This window comes from Monomorium pharaonis, chromosome 4 (assembly GCF_013373865.1).
Source record: "Monomorium pharaonis isolate MP-MQ-018 chromosome 4, ASM1337386v2, whole genome shotgun sequence".
NCBI classification, from domain to species: domain Eukaryota; kingdom Metazoa; phylum Arthropoda; class Insecta; order Hymenoptera; family Formicidae; genus Monomorium; species Monomorium pharaonis.
Window position 1 is genome coordinate 13,524,187 of NC_050470.1, and position 17,915 is coordinate 13,542,101.

A 17,915-nucleotide genomic window follows, 5' to 3' on the forward strand; every position below is an offset into this window, starting at 1 on the left:
GCTGGCTCCGGGACCAGCACCTTGAGCACTGGAGGAAAGTTACGGGGGTCAAATGCAGACAGGCCGGAGCCTTGCTGGGAGACTGTCCCGGTGAGGACCTGGCCAGAAGCATGAGATCCCTAAATAGGAGGGACGCCAGGCTGGCGACGCAATTGCTCACGGGCCATGGCGACCTTAATTATCACCTGTATAAGCTGGGCAGTAGCGATACGCCCGACTGCAGGTGGTGTGGCGAAGAAGAGGAGACTAGTCTCCATATTCTTGGGAACTGCCCAGTATTGGTCGGACCAAGAGCACGCCTGCTGGGCTCAGGCATTCTGGAACCGGATCAGGTGGGACAGCTGCCCTTGGAGGATCTTCTCCGCTTCTGGAAGGAAGCGGGGCCCCGCTAAGGACAGCTGACAACGGGGAGATACAATGGACTCTGTCTGAGTGTCAGAGGCGGGACCCATTTGAGGACTGCCCCCCGAACTCATTATTATTATTATTATTATTATAACGCTGTTCGTAGCGGGCGGCAATGGGGATAAGGATGCTCGACGATAGCTTATAACTAAAATTTACACATAGACTTTTAAACTGTATTACATAAATTGCAAAGCTATAAAAATATTAAAATTTGATTGAAAGCTTTCAGAGAATCACTTCAGAGTATTTTCATTGATACACTTGAATTTAAAATCAATGAAAGCAAATAATTTGTTGGAAATCCACCACAGCTTATTCTCTCTCGTAATTTTGCAAGCTTATCAAAACTGTATGTAAAATTAATATTTTTTGTAACTTTCCTTATACTAACAAGCCACTTTACAGCTTTTAAAAAATGCGCCATAATATTTTCAATAATAAACTAGAGTTTTAAATCAATAAAAGCAAATAATTCGTTAGTAAAGGTCTGCTGCTTCCAATTTTTTCTTGCAATTTTTCAACTTTATTGATTAAATATGTAAGGTTAATATTTTTGGCCACATTTTTATACTTACAGACATTTAACAGCTTCCAGATATATCATATTAATTTCATTGATAAACTTGAAGAGAGACTTTATTTTGTACTCACTGATAAAATAAGTCAAAATTATTGACGTTAAAATTTATTCTAATTTCTTCATTATTTCATTAATCATACTTGCACTTTACTTACAATTAGTAAAACAGTATTATTTTATAAACTCAAAATTATTTTACTCGTTTGGATTGATAAATAATCATTGATTAACATTGGCATTCAAATTTAGGTGTTCATTTTTTCACGTATTATATTATTATAATATTGAAAAGAATTTAAAATTTTCCATATACTACAATAAAATGACAATGTACTTTAATTATTTTCATGATACAGAAGTTAGCTACATTTCTAGTCATAAAAACCAAATACATATGAATCACATCAATAAATTAAACTAAAATATTCGCCATTTAATACTACGTACATTTACACAAAACGACAATCCGGATAAGAAAAAAAAAATTATGTTGCCACACCAAAACTTTTTACACATTATTGACAATTATATTGTCACAAATCGTAAACGTACACAAAATATAATATTCATAAAATATAAGTAGAAATTTTTACGAACAGATTTAACAATTTGTGGAATTTATTACAACATGCAAAATTGCCAAAACAATTAGGAAACAACTAATTGTTCACGAATTATTCGCTTTTATTTATTTAAAATTCAAGTATATCAATTAAATTAATATGACATTTCTCTAGAAGCTGTTAAATAGTCTACAAGTATAAAAAATGTGGCCAAAAATATTAATCTTACTTATTTAATCGATAAAGTTGGAAAATTGCAAGAAAAAATCGGAAGTGGCAGACTTTTAATTATTCGCTTTTATTGATTAAAATTCTAGTTTATCATTAAAAATATTATGAAGTAATTCTTTGGAAGCTTTCAATCAACTTTTAATATTTTTTTAGCTTGGAATTTATGTAGTACAGTTTAAAAGTCTAAAAGTCTAAAAAAGTGTAAATTTTAGTTATTTAAGCTATCGTCGAACATTCTTAATCCCCATTGGCGACTGCTACAAGCAGCGTTGCGAACATGATGTAAGAAGATAAAAGGTTTGTTTTTTATTCCTGCACTGCTGCACTAAAGACCTATAATAAAAGATTCGCCAATGGCGAACACAATTTTGATTGGTCACTTGAGTCACGTGGTTTATCCGCCATTGCGTACCCACGCTGGGCAAGGAAGAGGGGAGAGTGCTTTGTGCTGAGCAATATAAGTTAAAGGAATGTGTCAGAAATTATAAGGTAATTCAATCTCTGCACTCTCGAGAGTCACTATATTTTGACGATACTCAGAAAGAACAAGAAAAATTAAATTTGCAGCTGCTATATGGTTGCGTAGAACTTGGAGCAGGCTCGCATTGTTTACTTTTACTATCTCCACTACTCCAGATTCCAGCCCCCCAGCCCCCATCCAGTCACCAGTATGGGTACAAGATGGCGGACAAGTCACGGTGGGGGGCCATTGGCGCATCTTTGATTATAGGTCTTTATGCTGCACTAGTGCAATAAGTTAGAATGAAAAAAAAATATATTTGACTTATTCTAACTTATTGCACCAGTGCAGCAGTGCAATAAGGTGTTTCATTCCCGAGATGCGCAGTATCGACCAATCAGAAATTTGCCCAAAATGTAAAAAGCAATATGTCTTCCAGCCATCTCCCAATAGTATCAATCGAAGTGACGCTACATTTTGGGCAACACTTTTGGCTACTCAATATTTGAGCCGCAATACTTTTGGCTACTCAATATTTGATGCGCAATAAAACATCTTATCTTCTTACAGTGTCTTACACCATGGTTGCGAATAGCAATAAATTTTGTTTATGCTCGCCTCGCCTCGTAACGGGTCGACTTACGGCAAGCGACGACGGCGCGAATATCTCCTCTCACGCGCAACGATCGTCTTGTTTTTCACCGCGCTCGTGTTTCCATTATAGCCGTACATTGACCGTATTTTGCTATTTTCCGACAATAATTATAAGAGCTGTACACATGGAATCGAAAAATCTAGATGCGCAATCATTCACTGAGCGATTAAGTAGCAATTGAAAGTGATTGGCTCTTACCTCTACTTAATTGCTATTACACTTGCATTTGGCGGTAGATCGGGCAAATTCGGCTATCTTTATAAATTAATAACTCTTCAACTTTTGTGAAAACCGCGAGATAGTAAAGGTCTTTTCCATTCAGTTTAGTTTGTTCTACAACTATGCAAGCGCTGTTAAAAATTTTCAAACATCCTGCGTGTGTGTGTGTTTTATGCGTGCGCGCGCGCACAATATATTTATAATATCGGTTAAAAAAGTTGTCTTGTACATTTTCCTTCAGATATATACAGATACATGCATTCTTCCCGCATACTTGGAACAATAATAACAAACTACTGCGCTATTAGAACACATAATTCTTACATTTTCTAGATAATATTTATCAATTAATAAATCCTCTTTCGCAATTTTATGTATCTTAAATAGAAAACATTTCAAATTCTAATTTGTTATTTCATTACTTTATAATTATTTCAAATTTAATTTAATCGACATAACAATGCAATAAAAATTTCTCGCATTGCTACTGCGCTAAATAGTTTTCGTTAAGAAATCTTTCTTTGTTCTTCCTGACATAATTATGAAATTGAAAACGTCAAAAATTATGCAAATTTATAAAATTTTCATAATGAAAGCATCAATCTAAAAATTCTATTCACATTTTGATTATTGTACTGCAATTTGTCATAAAAATAATATGTATATCGACATATAAACAGAATAAATTCGCAGCAATCTAGAAGATTACATCGACTGTATGCGACTATATTAAAATTACGCTAACAAGTCTTCTTTAACATAATATTTACTCTACTATTGCGAGCATAATTATGCAGCAAATTATTCTTCTACATTAAACTGGAAAATCGTTATTTACATATTTATCTTATAACGCGTTAAAACATCATACAAGCAAATTTACTCACCCTGTATTTCAATTATTAGTATAAATCCACTCTCAATGAAAAAAAAAAGAATATATTGGTCAAACGCCATTGGGAGTTGGAGTGTTGTAAACTGGTGCCCGCAATAAATCGTGATATTGTAACAAAGCTTCTCGCAAGGACCTAGACACTTGACCAGAAGTAGTCGCGATCGTGCATTCCACTAGGCATGGATATAATCCGATCAACTGTTCCCATACTGATCTTTCAACTAAAATTTAAATAATTATTTATCAAATATCACAACAAAATTATTTTATATATTGTAAATATCCGTATGATATAGAATCTTGCAGGTATTACACATTGCAGCAACATTGAGTTTTGTATATTAAAATGCAACATTTGAAAAATATTGTTAAGATATAAATATGCAATATAACATTAATAATGTTGCAATATTTTAAACATGTTTTAAAAATAAAATAATATTTTATGTATTTGTGCACATTTTTTCATCAGGTTTATAAAAAATTTTATATAAGTGTTTTACCATTTTGTATTATACATATTTAAGGGAATTGTTTTAAATTTACTAATTTTTTAATTAGCTTTAGAGAATTGTAAAAATCCTTTACAAAATTAAACTATGCAAGAATGTAGGGGAGTTTATCTCAAAAACAAAAAAATTATTTTTAGTACATCACTATCAATAACTGCTGTCACTTTACGATAATATTTGCCTAATGTACAAAATTTACGATATATACACTGAGCAACAAAGTTAACGCAACAAAAATTTTGACCAAAATTTTACTCAGCTTCAAATAATCGTAACTTCGCGAAAACTTATTGTATTGGAAAGTTTTTTTTTCATTTTAAAGCTTAAAGCCTCTATTTTAAAGAGCATTTGTCAGATTTTGATCCTCTCCTTTTCCCTTTTCGGCATCTCTTTAAAAGTAAGAACATGTTTTGTCTTCAAAAATTTTCATACTTTGACGCGCTCCACGGTGTGCAGTGAATTTTTCTCGTAAATTTTATAAAAATTATCGTAAAATATGAACTTTTCCCTACAAATTGAAAAAAATTGAAGTCTGTATGATTTTTTTTGGCGGAGTTATTAAGATTTAAAAAAAAAAGGTTATTTTGACTTTTATCGCTTGTTACTCGGGAACAAATCAACGTACAGCGCTCAGTAAAAAAGCCTTGGAAAGCTGAAAGTTTGCACTTTCAAATGCTAGTATTAATTTTTTCATAGATTTATTTTTTCTAACAACAAATTGCGTTCAAAGATTACGTAAAAAATCGCATATTTCATTTAGTTCAATGTACTGTCGTGAAGAAAGATCCAATCACATCGCTAAAGCAAAGTTTTATAGTACAATTACTCCCCAGTAATAAACACTAACGTTCTTTGATCAATTACTGCTTGTAAACGTTCTTATATATTTATGCATCTCTCAATAATTTCCTGCGGAATTTTGTGCCAAATTTGCTTAAGCGCTTTTCCCAACTTATCAATTAATATTTGAAAGTGAAAATTTTTAGTTTTCCATTTTTTTGCGGAGCGTTGTACGTTGATCTATTCATGAGTAATAAGCAATGAAAATCAAAATAACCTTTTTTTTAAAAATTTTAATAACTCCGCCAAAAAAAATCGTACAGACTTCAATTTTTTTTCAATTTGTAGGGAAAAGTTCATATTTAACGATAATTTTTATAAAGTTTACGAGAAAAATTCACTGTACCCCGTGGAGCGCGTCAAAGTATGAAAATTTTTACATACAAAATACATTCTTACTTTTGAAGAGATGCCGAAGAGGGAAAAGGAAAGGATCAAAATCTGACAAACGCTCTTTAAAGTAGAGACTTCAAGCTTTAAAATGAAAAAAAGAACTTTCCAATACCATAAGTTTTCGCAAAGTTACGATTATTTGAAGTTGAGTGAAATTTTAGTAAAAATTTTTGTTGCGTTAATTTTGTTGCTCAGTGTATGTACAAAATAAGACTATGCTCCTCTAGAAACCAAATGTGCAAACAATATCATACAATTAAAATAAAAAAAAAAGATCATTAAAAAATTGAACCAAAACAATTAAAAAATTCTTTTTTATAAAATATATTTGAAATGGGCTTTACAGAATTAAAAATTCTTTTATACAATCGAAACATAAAAATAAAAAGGAGAAAAAGGCAATGTCATGTAAATAAAAAATAGATATTTGTATTATAAATAAAGTCGGCTATTTTTTTCGGTTGCGTTTACCTGCTCGAGTAAAAAAATAGCCGGTCTGCACATGTAACACAATATTTTTTGTTACTTATACATCAAAGTATTGCCCTTGAGTGTGAATTGACAAATTATGACTAGCATGAGGTTTGCAAAAGCGACAAAACATCGAGAATTATCGTATGCGCAAGATGATTGTCGGCCATGAAATGTCGGCAAGAGTTTGCAAAAGTTACCATATGCGTATCGCGAGATATCGTGCCCATAATACGACGCGAGTGTCAGAATAAAGGAGAAGATGTAAAAAAGTAATCAAGTGTGCGGGATTTGGGGGATAGTTGTGCGGGAATGATTTCTGCATGACTTTTCCGCATACTTGATCAGTGGAGTGTGTGTGTACAATTGGCGATTTTGCGGCCGGTAGAGAGCCACAAAAAGGACCACTTTCGACACATGTAAAAAATACAAATGTTTAAATACTTAAAATTAAAAAATTTTTATTATTAACATAAACTTATCTTTTGCTCTTTTCATTTTTGTATGTACATTAATTGCGTAATAAAAAAATTTGGAATGCTAAAAAACCAAGATATTCTAATAAAAAGTGTTGATAATTAACTTCAGAATCCCCTTAAGCATAAATGTTTATGCCTATGTCACGGCATATAAAATTTGCCGTGATTAGTTACATAAAGCTATTTTGAAAATGCTTGGTAGTAACAATTTATCACAATTAAGCAAATTTTTCAAATTAAACAATTTAATTTTATAAATATATTCACTGGAAAATTTTAATATTAAATTTTAATATAATTTTAAAATACTATAAAAGTTGCAACGTTATTTAAATCACGGGTAATTTGTAAGATGAGTATACAAACTCATCAGAAATTAAGAAAACAAATATATAATTTTTTAATTTTTTATGTTCGTATACACATATCTCACACATTGTCCATCAAATTAAAAACATTTGAACCAATTGTCACAACCTCAGTATTTCACGTTGTTGTTACAACAAGTAAAATATACTCTAGCAATTTTTATTTGTTTATATCTCTAATCTAAGTCAAATGCATCAATTTTTAATAATTTTTTAAATTGTAAATACAAAATATCAAAAAATCTTAGTATCACAAATATTTAGCTTTCAAAAATATTTACAAAAGTTAAAAAATTTTTGAAAAATTACTCAGCTATGTCCGTTGTGGCAACTGAGGGTTAATTATTAAACCATTACAAAGTATCGTAGCAACAATGTTTCTGCAATTTTTCTATATGGATAAACAACAAAGATAAAAATCCACCTTTATTGGGAGGCGCTTTCTTAAGCGATATTACAAGAGTAGCAACGGCTTTCAAAACAAACGATATCTCCGACAACCTGTACCTAGAAAAGGTTTTTATAATAAGTACTTAAAATAACTTGTATTTCAAATATAAAATATTTATCAAAGTGCAAGAACTGTTATAATAAAATAAAATTATTTTCGCTACCTGTACATTAAAAATAATTCTTTTCTCACCTGTCACATTCATGGACCAACATTTCAATGCACAGATAACAAAAAATATTGCATGAGAATCAACATTGCCCACACATGCGGGAAAACGCACTCATCTTCGGCTCGTGCATCTATTTCCCGCACTTACAGGCAATTAACTGACTCACTGCCCTATACAAACAACTATACCAGTTTGTCTAAAGACTTCAATTACCTAGGTAAAGGGCACTTTCCACTTCGTCTCTCACTTTCAATATATCGCCGTAGGACTTCTTGAAATCTATGTAAAAGAGCCGTAACTGCTAAGCGTCCAGCAATTCCACCCTCATCACTTTTCGAATTTTTTTTAGGACTATTTTCTGCGTCATTATTCAATCCATCTAATAAAGAAAATTGCAACAAAGTCTCGAAGCAAGTTTTTGCAAATTCTTCTCGTAACTTTGTCTCTGCTCCATTTTCTGTGAAAAAAAAACATCTTTTTCGTTAAAAAATATTCATAAGCAACTTTTGTAAAAAAATAGATATCATATATACCGATATTTGCTGTGGTGGCTGAATGTATGGAACCTTTATTTAAAAGCATAACGACTCTAAGTATAAATTGATGAGGTATATACTGAGAATGTGGCAATACTTCATCCCTCAATAGTTCCATAACCTGACAATCTACTGCCTCATCAGCCTGAATCTCTTCCACCCCTCGTTCTACATTTAGTGCACTACAATTGATTGAGAAGTTCATTTTTTATCATCTCTCGAAACAATAAAAATCCGACACAAATTAGACACAAATTCATCAATAAAGCAAACAAAAATGTGCTTAAAATATTTTGTGCCTAAAATATGCGCGTTCGATATAGTTACGAACGGCACGCACGCACGCACGCACATATCAATAAATACATAATCTACTGGACAAAATTAGAGAAGCAAAAGTTTGAAATAGCGTAAACGTTCGTAAAAGTTGAGCAAAAAATCTGAATTCTTTATATAATGTATCCCGAAGTGTTGACTTGACTCTTGCGAAGTCTCCCCACTGTGGATTCAGTAGTTTTGGAGTTACGCCACTCAAAGCAACTCCCTGTCAAAAACAAAAGTTGTAAACCAATATTACTTAATTGGACGACCTGACTGACCACTTTATTACATACTGTTAATACAACGTTTCGACCCTTGTTTTGGGTCCTTCTCAAGTGTAATTTACAATTGTAAAAACGTAATGTACAAACCAAGATATAATACTTATATAATTCCTATGAATTTAATGTGACACATATAGAAGTGCTTCTAATTATGCAATTTTGAAAGTAAGTAAGAAAGAAAAAAGAAACATAAAGGAGAAACAGAGAAGAAAAAAATTTTTTTTTTTTAACGAACTACCTTTAATGTAATATCAAATTTTCAAATACGTTGAACTTCATGCAACCATCTCCTTCGTCATGAATTATGCAAGTAAATCATAAATCTAAAGCTTAAATTGCATTTCTTTAAAATATTGTTGATAGAACACATTTTTATGAAGAAATCAATAACTTACAGGATTGTGAATCAAGTTCAAATTTTATAAACGTCGTCAAACATTATTATAAAGTATCCCTTGTATCTAATTAAGGTATGTCCTTTATTCGTTAAAAAAGTGATAAGATAAAACATGTAAAAGATGTAGAAGTTTAGTGAGAATGTGGTAGTTTGATGGGAAGTCACCCTAATAAAAATCCCGACCAGTATACAACTATGGTTAACGAGAAACTAATTTAGATGACAAACGTGATGGTTCGAAGCCCAATGTCAAGCTATAAGATAAATATTTGACTAAATATTTGTGTATTTGTAAGATTAAACTGACTCAATTATACGATCGTAAATAGAACTAAAATTCTCCGTGTCTTTTTGTGCATTAACAGTATAAGAATGTTTTTTGATGAGAAACATCTCCATTTTTCTTTTTTTAACATTTTTCTCTTTATGTAAAATTTCCGGTGCTGAACAATTAAAATCATGATTATGTGATAGACGATGCTTGCTTATGACAGATTGCTTTTATGTTTTTTAATATCTTGTCTATGTTCTTCCAGGTGTTTGTCCGATGTATGTTGCGTTGCAGTCATTGCAATTTATTTTGTATACTATCTCTGTATTTTTATTAAGCTCTAGTTTATGTTTGCCCTTTTTTATAAGTTGATAAAGTTTTTTGGGTATTGTATACACCGTTTGAAGCCCACATTTATTTAGAATTGAACGCAAATTTTCACTTATCCCTTTGATGTACGGGATGGTAATGCAACGTTTTATATCAAATTTGTTTTCTTTATTATTAATGTCATTGCGAAACTTTAATTCTTTGAGTCATTTTTTAATATGTGTGTTAATAACTTGTGTAGGAAAGCAGTTGTTCGAAAGGACCCGTTTTACGATTTCTAAATTTTCTTGGTGGAAGCATTCATCTGAGAGTAAAATTGCTTTATCAATAAAGCACGTGATAGTGTCAATTTTATGTTTTAATGAATGGTTAGAATAAAAATTTATGTATCTACCGGTTATTATTGGTTTTAATTCACTAGCGAATTAAATATTATCATTTGAAAAGTTGTAAAGTTGCAGTTTGAAAGATACATGACAACCTGTTGCGGAAAATGGCCCGGAAAATTTCGGAAATGGACCGAATTACACCCATAATTTGGCCTCAAAAAAAGAATCAGAAACAAAAAGAACACAGACAGAGAGTCAGTTAGAAGACGCATAAAAGCAAAGATGCACATGGGAAAATCTAGGGAAAAAAAGGAAACCTAACACCAACAAGAGATAAAAACAAGATGGCTGGAAAGAAAACAAGAATTTTTTTGGTCTCAAATACAAGTCGTGCCCTAAAGCGAATAGGCTGGCGCAACCGCGACTCACTGTTTTCACTGTCCGACCAAAGGGGTGGCAAATAGAGTTAAAAGGGGTGGATTTTGTGCGTGGTCAGGAAGGAATGCCACAGACCCTTTACGGGTACGATTCTGTCCATCTCCGAATTTTTCTAGAATGTTTTCCGCATCAGATTGCCCTGTACTTTCCAAACTGCAATTTTTGTTTTTGACATGGGATTGCTTCGAGGGGTGTAACTCCGAAACTACTGGATCCACAGTGGGGAGACTTCGCAGGGATCAAGTCAACACTTCGGGCTACATCATATAAAAAATTCAAATTTTTGCTCAACTTTTACAAACTTGGTGTTATTTCAAACTTTTGTTCGTCTAATTTTTGTCCAGTAGTTTATATGTATTTAGACACAAATTCATCAATAAAGTTAAATATGCTTTAAAAATTAAAGTTCCAAAAATATGCTTTAAAAATTTTATACGTCTAAAAAATATATAAATAAACAGAAATTAAAATATAAATTATTATCAGTTTCAAGAACTTATATGTAAGGCAAATAACTAATAGAAAATAATCTAGATAAAGAACTTCAAATAACAAAAAAAATAGATGCTTAATATTTTTGGCCAAGACTGTAGATTGTTTACCTTTTAGGAAACAAGAAATCGTCCAGCGTACTTGCAAGTTCGAGCCACATACTCTGAAACTGCTCGGGATATTTTCTGGCGAGTGGCAGCCCGGTATGCAAAACAGCCAGAAGACTAGTCACGGCTAATTTCCACGTAGTCGCTGATGGGCACACGTATTTCATGGCTAAGGGGACGTGCAGTGCCTCCACAATGTGCTTCAATACTTGGCCGTCGATCACGGCCACCTCGTGCGCCGTTTTCTGATACAAGCTCACGACCATCGACAGGGCCTTCTCACCGAATGGAACGTAGTTCATCGTAACCCAATCAGTAGATACGCCTCTGACCTGAGAGATGTGTTTTGTAGATAATTTACCATAGGTTGGGGCTTCGCACGCCAGTTTCGAAAAACTCAATAACTGAAGAAATATTAATACAATCATTGTGCGCAAATTATCCGGACTGTTTAACGCTTCTTTTTGCAGGAGCTCCATAGAATGCAGTACTTCGTCTTGCAAATGAGTTAGAACTACATCGGGCACCGATGGCAAGATGTACGGTGTTGATTCACCATGCACTGGAACGGCCACTGCATTCTTCAGTACAATACACAATTTTTGCAGTTCGGGACCGGTAAACTTGTTTCTAATATGTTGGAAAACACCGGGAAATATATGCATCAGCGCAGTAAGGAATGCTTGGGACGGTACATAAGGATCGGTATCGCTTTCTTGCGGTGGTGCGGTGCTTTCCATTCCAATATTGAGCCACACGCGCCATGTTACCATCCACAAGCCTTCCGAATCGTTCAACTGAATCATTTCGATGTTGTCGTTTCCCTTCGGCTGAAAGAGTATCTCTTGAAATGACTTCAGTGCCGCTAATGACACCTCATTGTTTTTACTAAGCGCGGAATTCTCAATAAATTCAAGAAGTAATGACCACGCTCTAGGGAAATCCCCTAGCATTTGCAATAGTTGACGTTTTGTATTAAATACTCTGGCTACGCCACTTAACGTTAAAACCTGCGTCTCCGCCCATTGCTTTTGTGCTGTATTCCTGCTATGATGAATAAGTATATTCCCACTAGTGTCGACCTTTTCGCTACTTGCCGAATTCGATAAACTTCTTACTTTGTCCAACAATGGGAACAATACTTGCCAGAGCACAGCTTGCCACGTGGGCTGATGCAGAAGACTACCGTGCGCGGATATGGTGGAGAAAAGAGTTTGACTTGCTGATTTGCGTACAGCGGGTCGCGAATCAACGCACAGATCGCCTAGTCTTGCATACAAACACATCCAAAGTTTATCAAATGGTGGCATATTTGTTGTACCAGGAAAATCAGGAAATACCGACGATGAATCCCCACGCAAGCAAACGCACAATTTCTCTTGATTCTGATAGAAATAGTCGCTTATATTCCACATTAAACCGACAGCTGTAAGCGAGATGTTTAATTCCTGTGTCTGCGATCCAAATTTAGCAGCTGTATCAACGCATAACGGAAGACATCGCCAAGGCATCACTGGTAGAAAGTCGGTTACAACCAATTGTAAACATTGGAAAGCTATGCGTACTAAAGCTTCCCCATGATGGTCAGAAACTGCTCCTATAATGCCAAGTACTAAAGGCCAACCGTGATACAGCGTCTCCCCAGCACCATGAAGTACTTGCAGGACACATTCTAACTGTCGCTGTCTAACATCTCCATGTCGTACAGATGACAATTCAGACAATGGTCCTAGCAATAATGTTTGCAACTTCTGATTATCGCGAAGTGGTTGCGGATATTTATGCTGAAGAGCCGTCTTGACAAGATATGTGATCGCTTCCACGCCCCATTCTCTCATGCGAATATGCGGATGCTGACAAACTTCCAACAAGTGATTTGTTAATGGTCGCCAGAGCACCTCCACTCGTGGCAAGTTCACTAAGCCTGTTTCCAGAAGTTTAGCAACAGCAAACAGGGAAGGTTCACGATTAGAATAGGCCAGCTCCATTGCCTCGTGACTCAATTTGCACAGAGCGTCTATCAAATGATGCAAGGCAACATCATCAAGATGTTGACTACTCTCAAATAACCTGCTGAGCATAGCGCTGAGAACAGGTAAATCTGCCATAACTGCGTTTGTTAGCACAGCATTTGGATCAGCTGCAGTTCTTCCAGCTTTCAACGATCCACCAGTAGAAGGTTTTAGACCAAGTATCCAAACAAGATGTTGGAGAGTAGTAAGTACCAAGTGCCATGCGCTACCAAGTATGCTACCGTGGCAATGAGCCATCGATAACAGCGCACGCATACATTGCAGATTTTTCGCGGTTAACATAACAGGACCTTGATGAGCACCTAAATGTAATCAATGTAACAAAAAATTAGCCAAATAACAAGATCTATCTTCCGAATTTGAATGTCAAAACTTCGGGAACATATAAGGAAACATGATAAACTGAAAAAAAATACTTTAGCTATTTGTTTTGTTTCAAAAAAATGCAAAATTCTTTTTTATATTTTTACTTCTTTATTACTTAGTTATTTACACTAAGCAAATAATAATTTCTTTGGTTAACAATATCTTCTCTTGTAAAAGTAGCTTCGTCCGTTCATTATTTTTAATAAAAATAAATTTTTAATGTAAAAAAATTCAAGAAACAAATTGTTTTAAAACTCAATTTCTTGATATAATTTTTTTATAAGTTCTGCATTTTTTGAAAATGATACGGGCAATGATTGCAATGCAACCAATATTAAATGCAATGGTTGCATTGTTGCAAGTTGTCAACATTTCAGACAATATCTTCATTAAGGATATTGTATATATTGTATGTATTTTTAAAATGTTGTATATATTTTTAAAATAATAAAAAAATCATAAAAAAATTACAGATTGTTCTATATTGCATTTGACAATAATATAATAAAATTTGTCTACAATTTTCTACCTAGATAGAAACTTATTTCAATAAAAAGTATCTAATCAAAATATAATTAAATAATGGTAAAAGGAATCGTAATAAAACATTACATAAATCATCTTAAACAATAAAAATACTTATACAAAAAAAAAATTTTAATTATATAAACATTTTTATCATTACTTAATTTAATAACAAATAAATAAAATGTGTAATAAATAAAAATATAATGTTATACACACAACATTCATGTATATTTATTTAGAGTATAAATATTAATATATATTTTCAATTTTAATTTAATTTGCATATACATGTGTAATACATCCTTAAGAATTTAACAATATGAATAAATAAGCGTAAATAAATAATAAGTAAAAAAATAAAAACTTTTGCAATTTTCAAAATAAAGTAAAAATAAGCTTTTTTAGTCGATCCTTCGTAGATGTTCATATGTTTTTAAAATTCTTATTTTATATTCATATATGCATCATATATGCAGGGTTATGTAACTAGTTAAAAAATTGAAAATTAATAATAAAGTAAAAAAGTTAATAACTTTTAATTTAGTTGATTTTAAATAATTATTTAATTTTTAACTGTAACTAGTTATTTTTTTAAACATATTAACTTTAACTCATTAACTTTTTTCTTAAAAATTTTATCTGTGAAAAAGAAAAAAATTATAAAAGAAAAAATAAATTTTTGAATAAAAACAATGTTATTTGTTATATCATATAACGCACGCACGCACGCACGCACGCACATATATATAAACTTAATTTACAAATACAATACAATTAAATATACTTGAGGATTTATATTATAATTGTATTGGCCATAACTTAAATAAATTATATGACCTTTCAATTTAATATAAACAATGCTTTTCAAAATTAACTTTTATTTTAACTTGAATTAATTTAATTTTAGCGTAACTTTACTGAATTAATTTTTTGTTCCTGTAACTTTTAACTAAATTAATTTTGTAATTCATTACCTTTAACTTTATTTACTTAAAAAAATATATTAACTTACACAACCCTGCATATATGTAGAGTAACTCTGATATTTAAGCCACGCGAGGATGTACGCCGCGAAAAGTCAGAAAAAATAGACGGAATAAAGGTAATATGTTTGCAATTATTCTGTTATATGCTTTCATGTTACATTAGTATTGTTTTAAAATTTCAGTCCTTTACTGTTAATATTAATAAAACCACCGTGAGTTGAATAGATTTTTCAGTGTAGTAGAAGGAGCATGATAATATTTCATGACCTACATAAAATAATTACCATAGAGAATGTAAAAAACTTCATGATTATTTCGTGATACATAAGTGTAGAGAAATAATAAAGGACGGAGTGTAGCCTTTGTAGCAGGAATCTGGACCGAATGAAATTAAGGTTCGGTTACGGTTACGGTTTAATAAAAAGATTTGAAAACCGGTTACGGCAAATACAAAAACCCAAAACCGTTTAATTACGGTTTTTTTTCATTTTTTTTCCGGTTACGGTTCTTCTAATATTATTATTTAATAAGTAATTATGTAATAGTAATTATTACGTAATTTCTATTTATATTTAATAATTTATAATATTTAATATATTATTAAATATTATAATATTTAATAACATTTAATAATGTTTAATAATAATTTATAAAAAATTATTTACGTATGAAAAAAGGAATCAATTTTAATTGTGCTACCAATAAATCTATTGCTTCAAAAAAGATTATTAAATAAAAGAAATAAGAGGAAAAGGCAAAAAAAGTATGAGTAGTTAGACAAGAATCCGCAAAGTTGCAAATAAAGAGTAATAAGCCAAAAATGTGCAATAATTTTTTATATCCATCATGGAAAGATAGACGGGATCAAGGTGAACATAAAACTCCACTATAGTTTTTGGATATCTCCAATGATAGCCGAGATATTAATTTTTTTAAATTGTACGAATAAGAGCGCGCTGAGCCGCTCGAACTATAGCACTACTGTATCAATCAGTAGCTGCCAGCGGTAGTTCGAGCGGCTCAGCGCTTTCTTCAGCGTGCTCTCATTTGTACAATTTGAAAAATTGATATCTCGGAGAGATATCATTGGAGATATTCAAAAACTATAGTGGACTTTTATGTTCACTTTGATTCCGTCTATCTTTCCATGAAATAAATACTACAAATATGTAGTAATGAGACTAAATGCAGTGGTAATAAAACTAATATGGTACGCTGTAGTACATCTTAAACTAAAAAGTTTTAATAGAAAACATTATGTTCATGTCACATACGATTGTTGCAATTTCATAATTGCAATCTCAGTTCAAGGATGTCACATTAAAAACCAGTTAGATATAGGAAGCAGTAATATTCAATTAGACTCGAAGTATTATTAAGTAAAAATAATAAAAAGAAAAACGACAAAAAATTTAAATTAAAAATATAAAAATATTATGTAAAAGTAAATTAAAAAAACCGAAAAAATATACCAAAAAAACCGTAAACCTAAAAAAATTTAATGATTTCCGGTTATGGTTCCGGTGCTGTAAATTTAGCAGAATTCAGTTGTAGTTTCGGTCCGATTAAAAAACCGGTTATGAACCGGCTATCGGTTTCGGTTTCGGTGCGGTCCGGGTCCCTGCTTTGTAGTCTCTGTTTAGCTTGATATCTTGTACATCTCACCCGTTTGGAATATGATTTGGAATATATTTTAGTATGTAGAATTTACGGCGTCGTACACAGATTTTGTAGTCGGAAACCAACATGTCCGCTTGCGTAAATGCTTGTCATCTAACCTGTTTCTTTACTGTTATCTACGCTGCTACTGTTTACTTTCTGTATCTAAGTATATTTTACTGTTTTATTCTACTTAATATTGTTTTCAAGACAACACGCAAACATACTAAAATGTAAATAAACTATGCATTACGTTGTTTGAGATACTTCGACATTACAAAGAAAGAAGAAAAGGAGAAAGAGAAGAAGAAAGAGAAGGACGTAAAATATGTAGAAAGTAGGATATGTAAGAGATAGAAATGAAAAAACCGGAGAAGAAAGTAGTGGAAGAAGTGGAGGTAATGAAGAAAAAGAGATGATGATGAGGAAGTAGAGGTAATGGAGGTGATAGAGAAGGAAGTAGAAAAGGTGGACATGATAAAAGAAGTGGAGGTGAAAGAGGTGGAGGTAAAGAAAGTGGAAATAAAGGAAGTGAAGGTTAGTTTTTTGTGTTATTTGTGCTAGGTTGACAATAATGTGTCATTTTAATTTCATTAATAGCGAACATATTAAAATTATAAAGTATTTTAGTTATTTTGTAATTCAAAGTCATTCTACTTTGACAACTTCAAAAAATCGATTGTATTTTTATTGCATTTTCGAAGGTATATGTATTAGAAAATGTATTTCCAAAGTTTTATAAAGGACGATAGTTTTTTTTTGTAAAATTTTTTATTACCGAAAACTTTAAACGCGTTTTTTTTTTCAAAACCACATTTTTTAGTATGGATAAAAATCTTAAAAACTATTTAACTGATTACTCTAAAATTATAACAGCATATTCTACACATCTGTAATTATCGCCCAAACCAAAATTATGTAGAAATATTAATTTTATTATATTGTAAACATAAAAAATATCTTTTTAAAGCAATTTTTTGTTTGTCTCTCAAAAAATGTCCGCCATTTTGTTAATTTTATATAAAATCAATTGATTAAAGTTTGGGCAATAGTCATTATCACACAAATTAAGAATTTTTTTCTTTGTTTTTTGTTTCTGACCATCCAAAAAGAAATATTTGTCTCCCCATTAATTTTGAGC

General features: G+C 32.0%; 2 protein-coding genes across 7 annotated transcripts in view; both read right to left on the bottom strand.

The window, feature by feature from the left end:
• Positions 1-17,915, bottom strand: part of LOC118645412 — a 392,632-nt gene that overhangs the window by 85,374 nt on the left and 289,343 nt on the right. The window lies entirely within an intron of this gene.
• Positions 1,191-17,915, bottom strand: part of LOC105831394 (protein MON2 homolog) — an 82,358-nt gene continuing 65,633 nt past the window's right edge. For 5 of the 6 annotated variants that reach the window (XM_036286355.1, XM_036286351.1, XM_036286354.1 and 2 more), the window contains 5 exons: positions 11,206-13,537; positions 8,231-8,415; positions 7,911-8,154; positions 7,499-7,581; positions 1,191-4,232 (listed from right to left, as the gene is read on the bottom strand). In XM_036286355.1, the coding sequence (XP_036142248.1) occupies positions 4,063-4,232; positions 7,499-7,581; positions 7,911-8,154; positions 8,231-8,415; positions 11,206-13,537 (3,014 nt within the window). In that variant the 3' untranslated portion in view covers positions 1,191-4,062. The remainder of the gene's footprint in view (positions 4,233-7,498; positions 7,582-7,910; positions 8,155-8,230; positions 8,416-11,205; positions 13,538-17,915) is intronic. The other variant, XM_036286352.1, reaches the window with a different exon arrangement.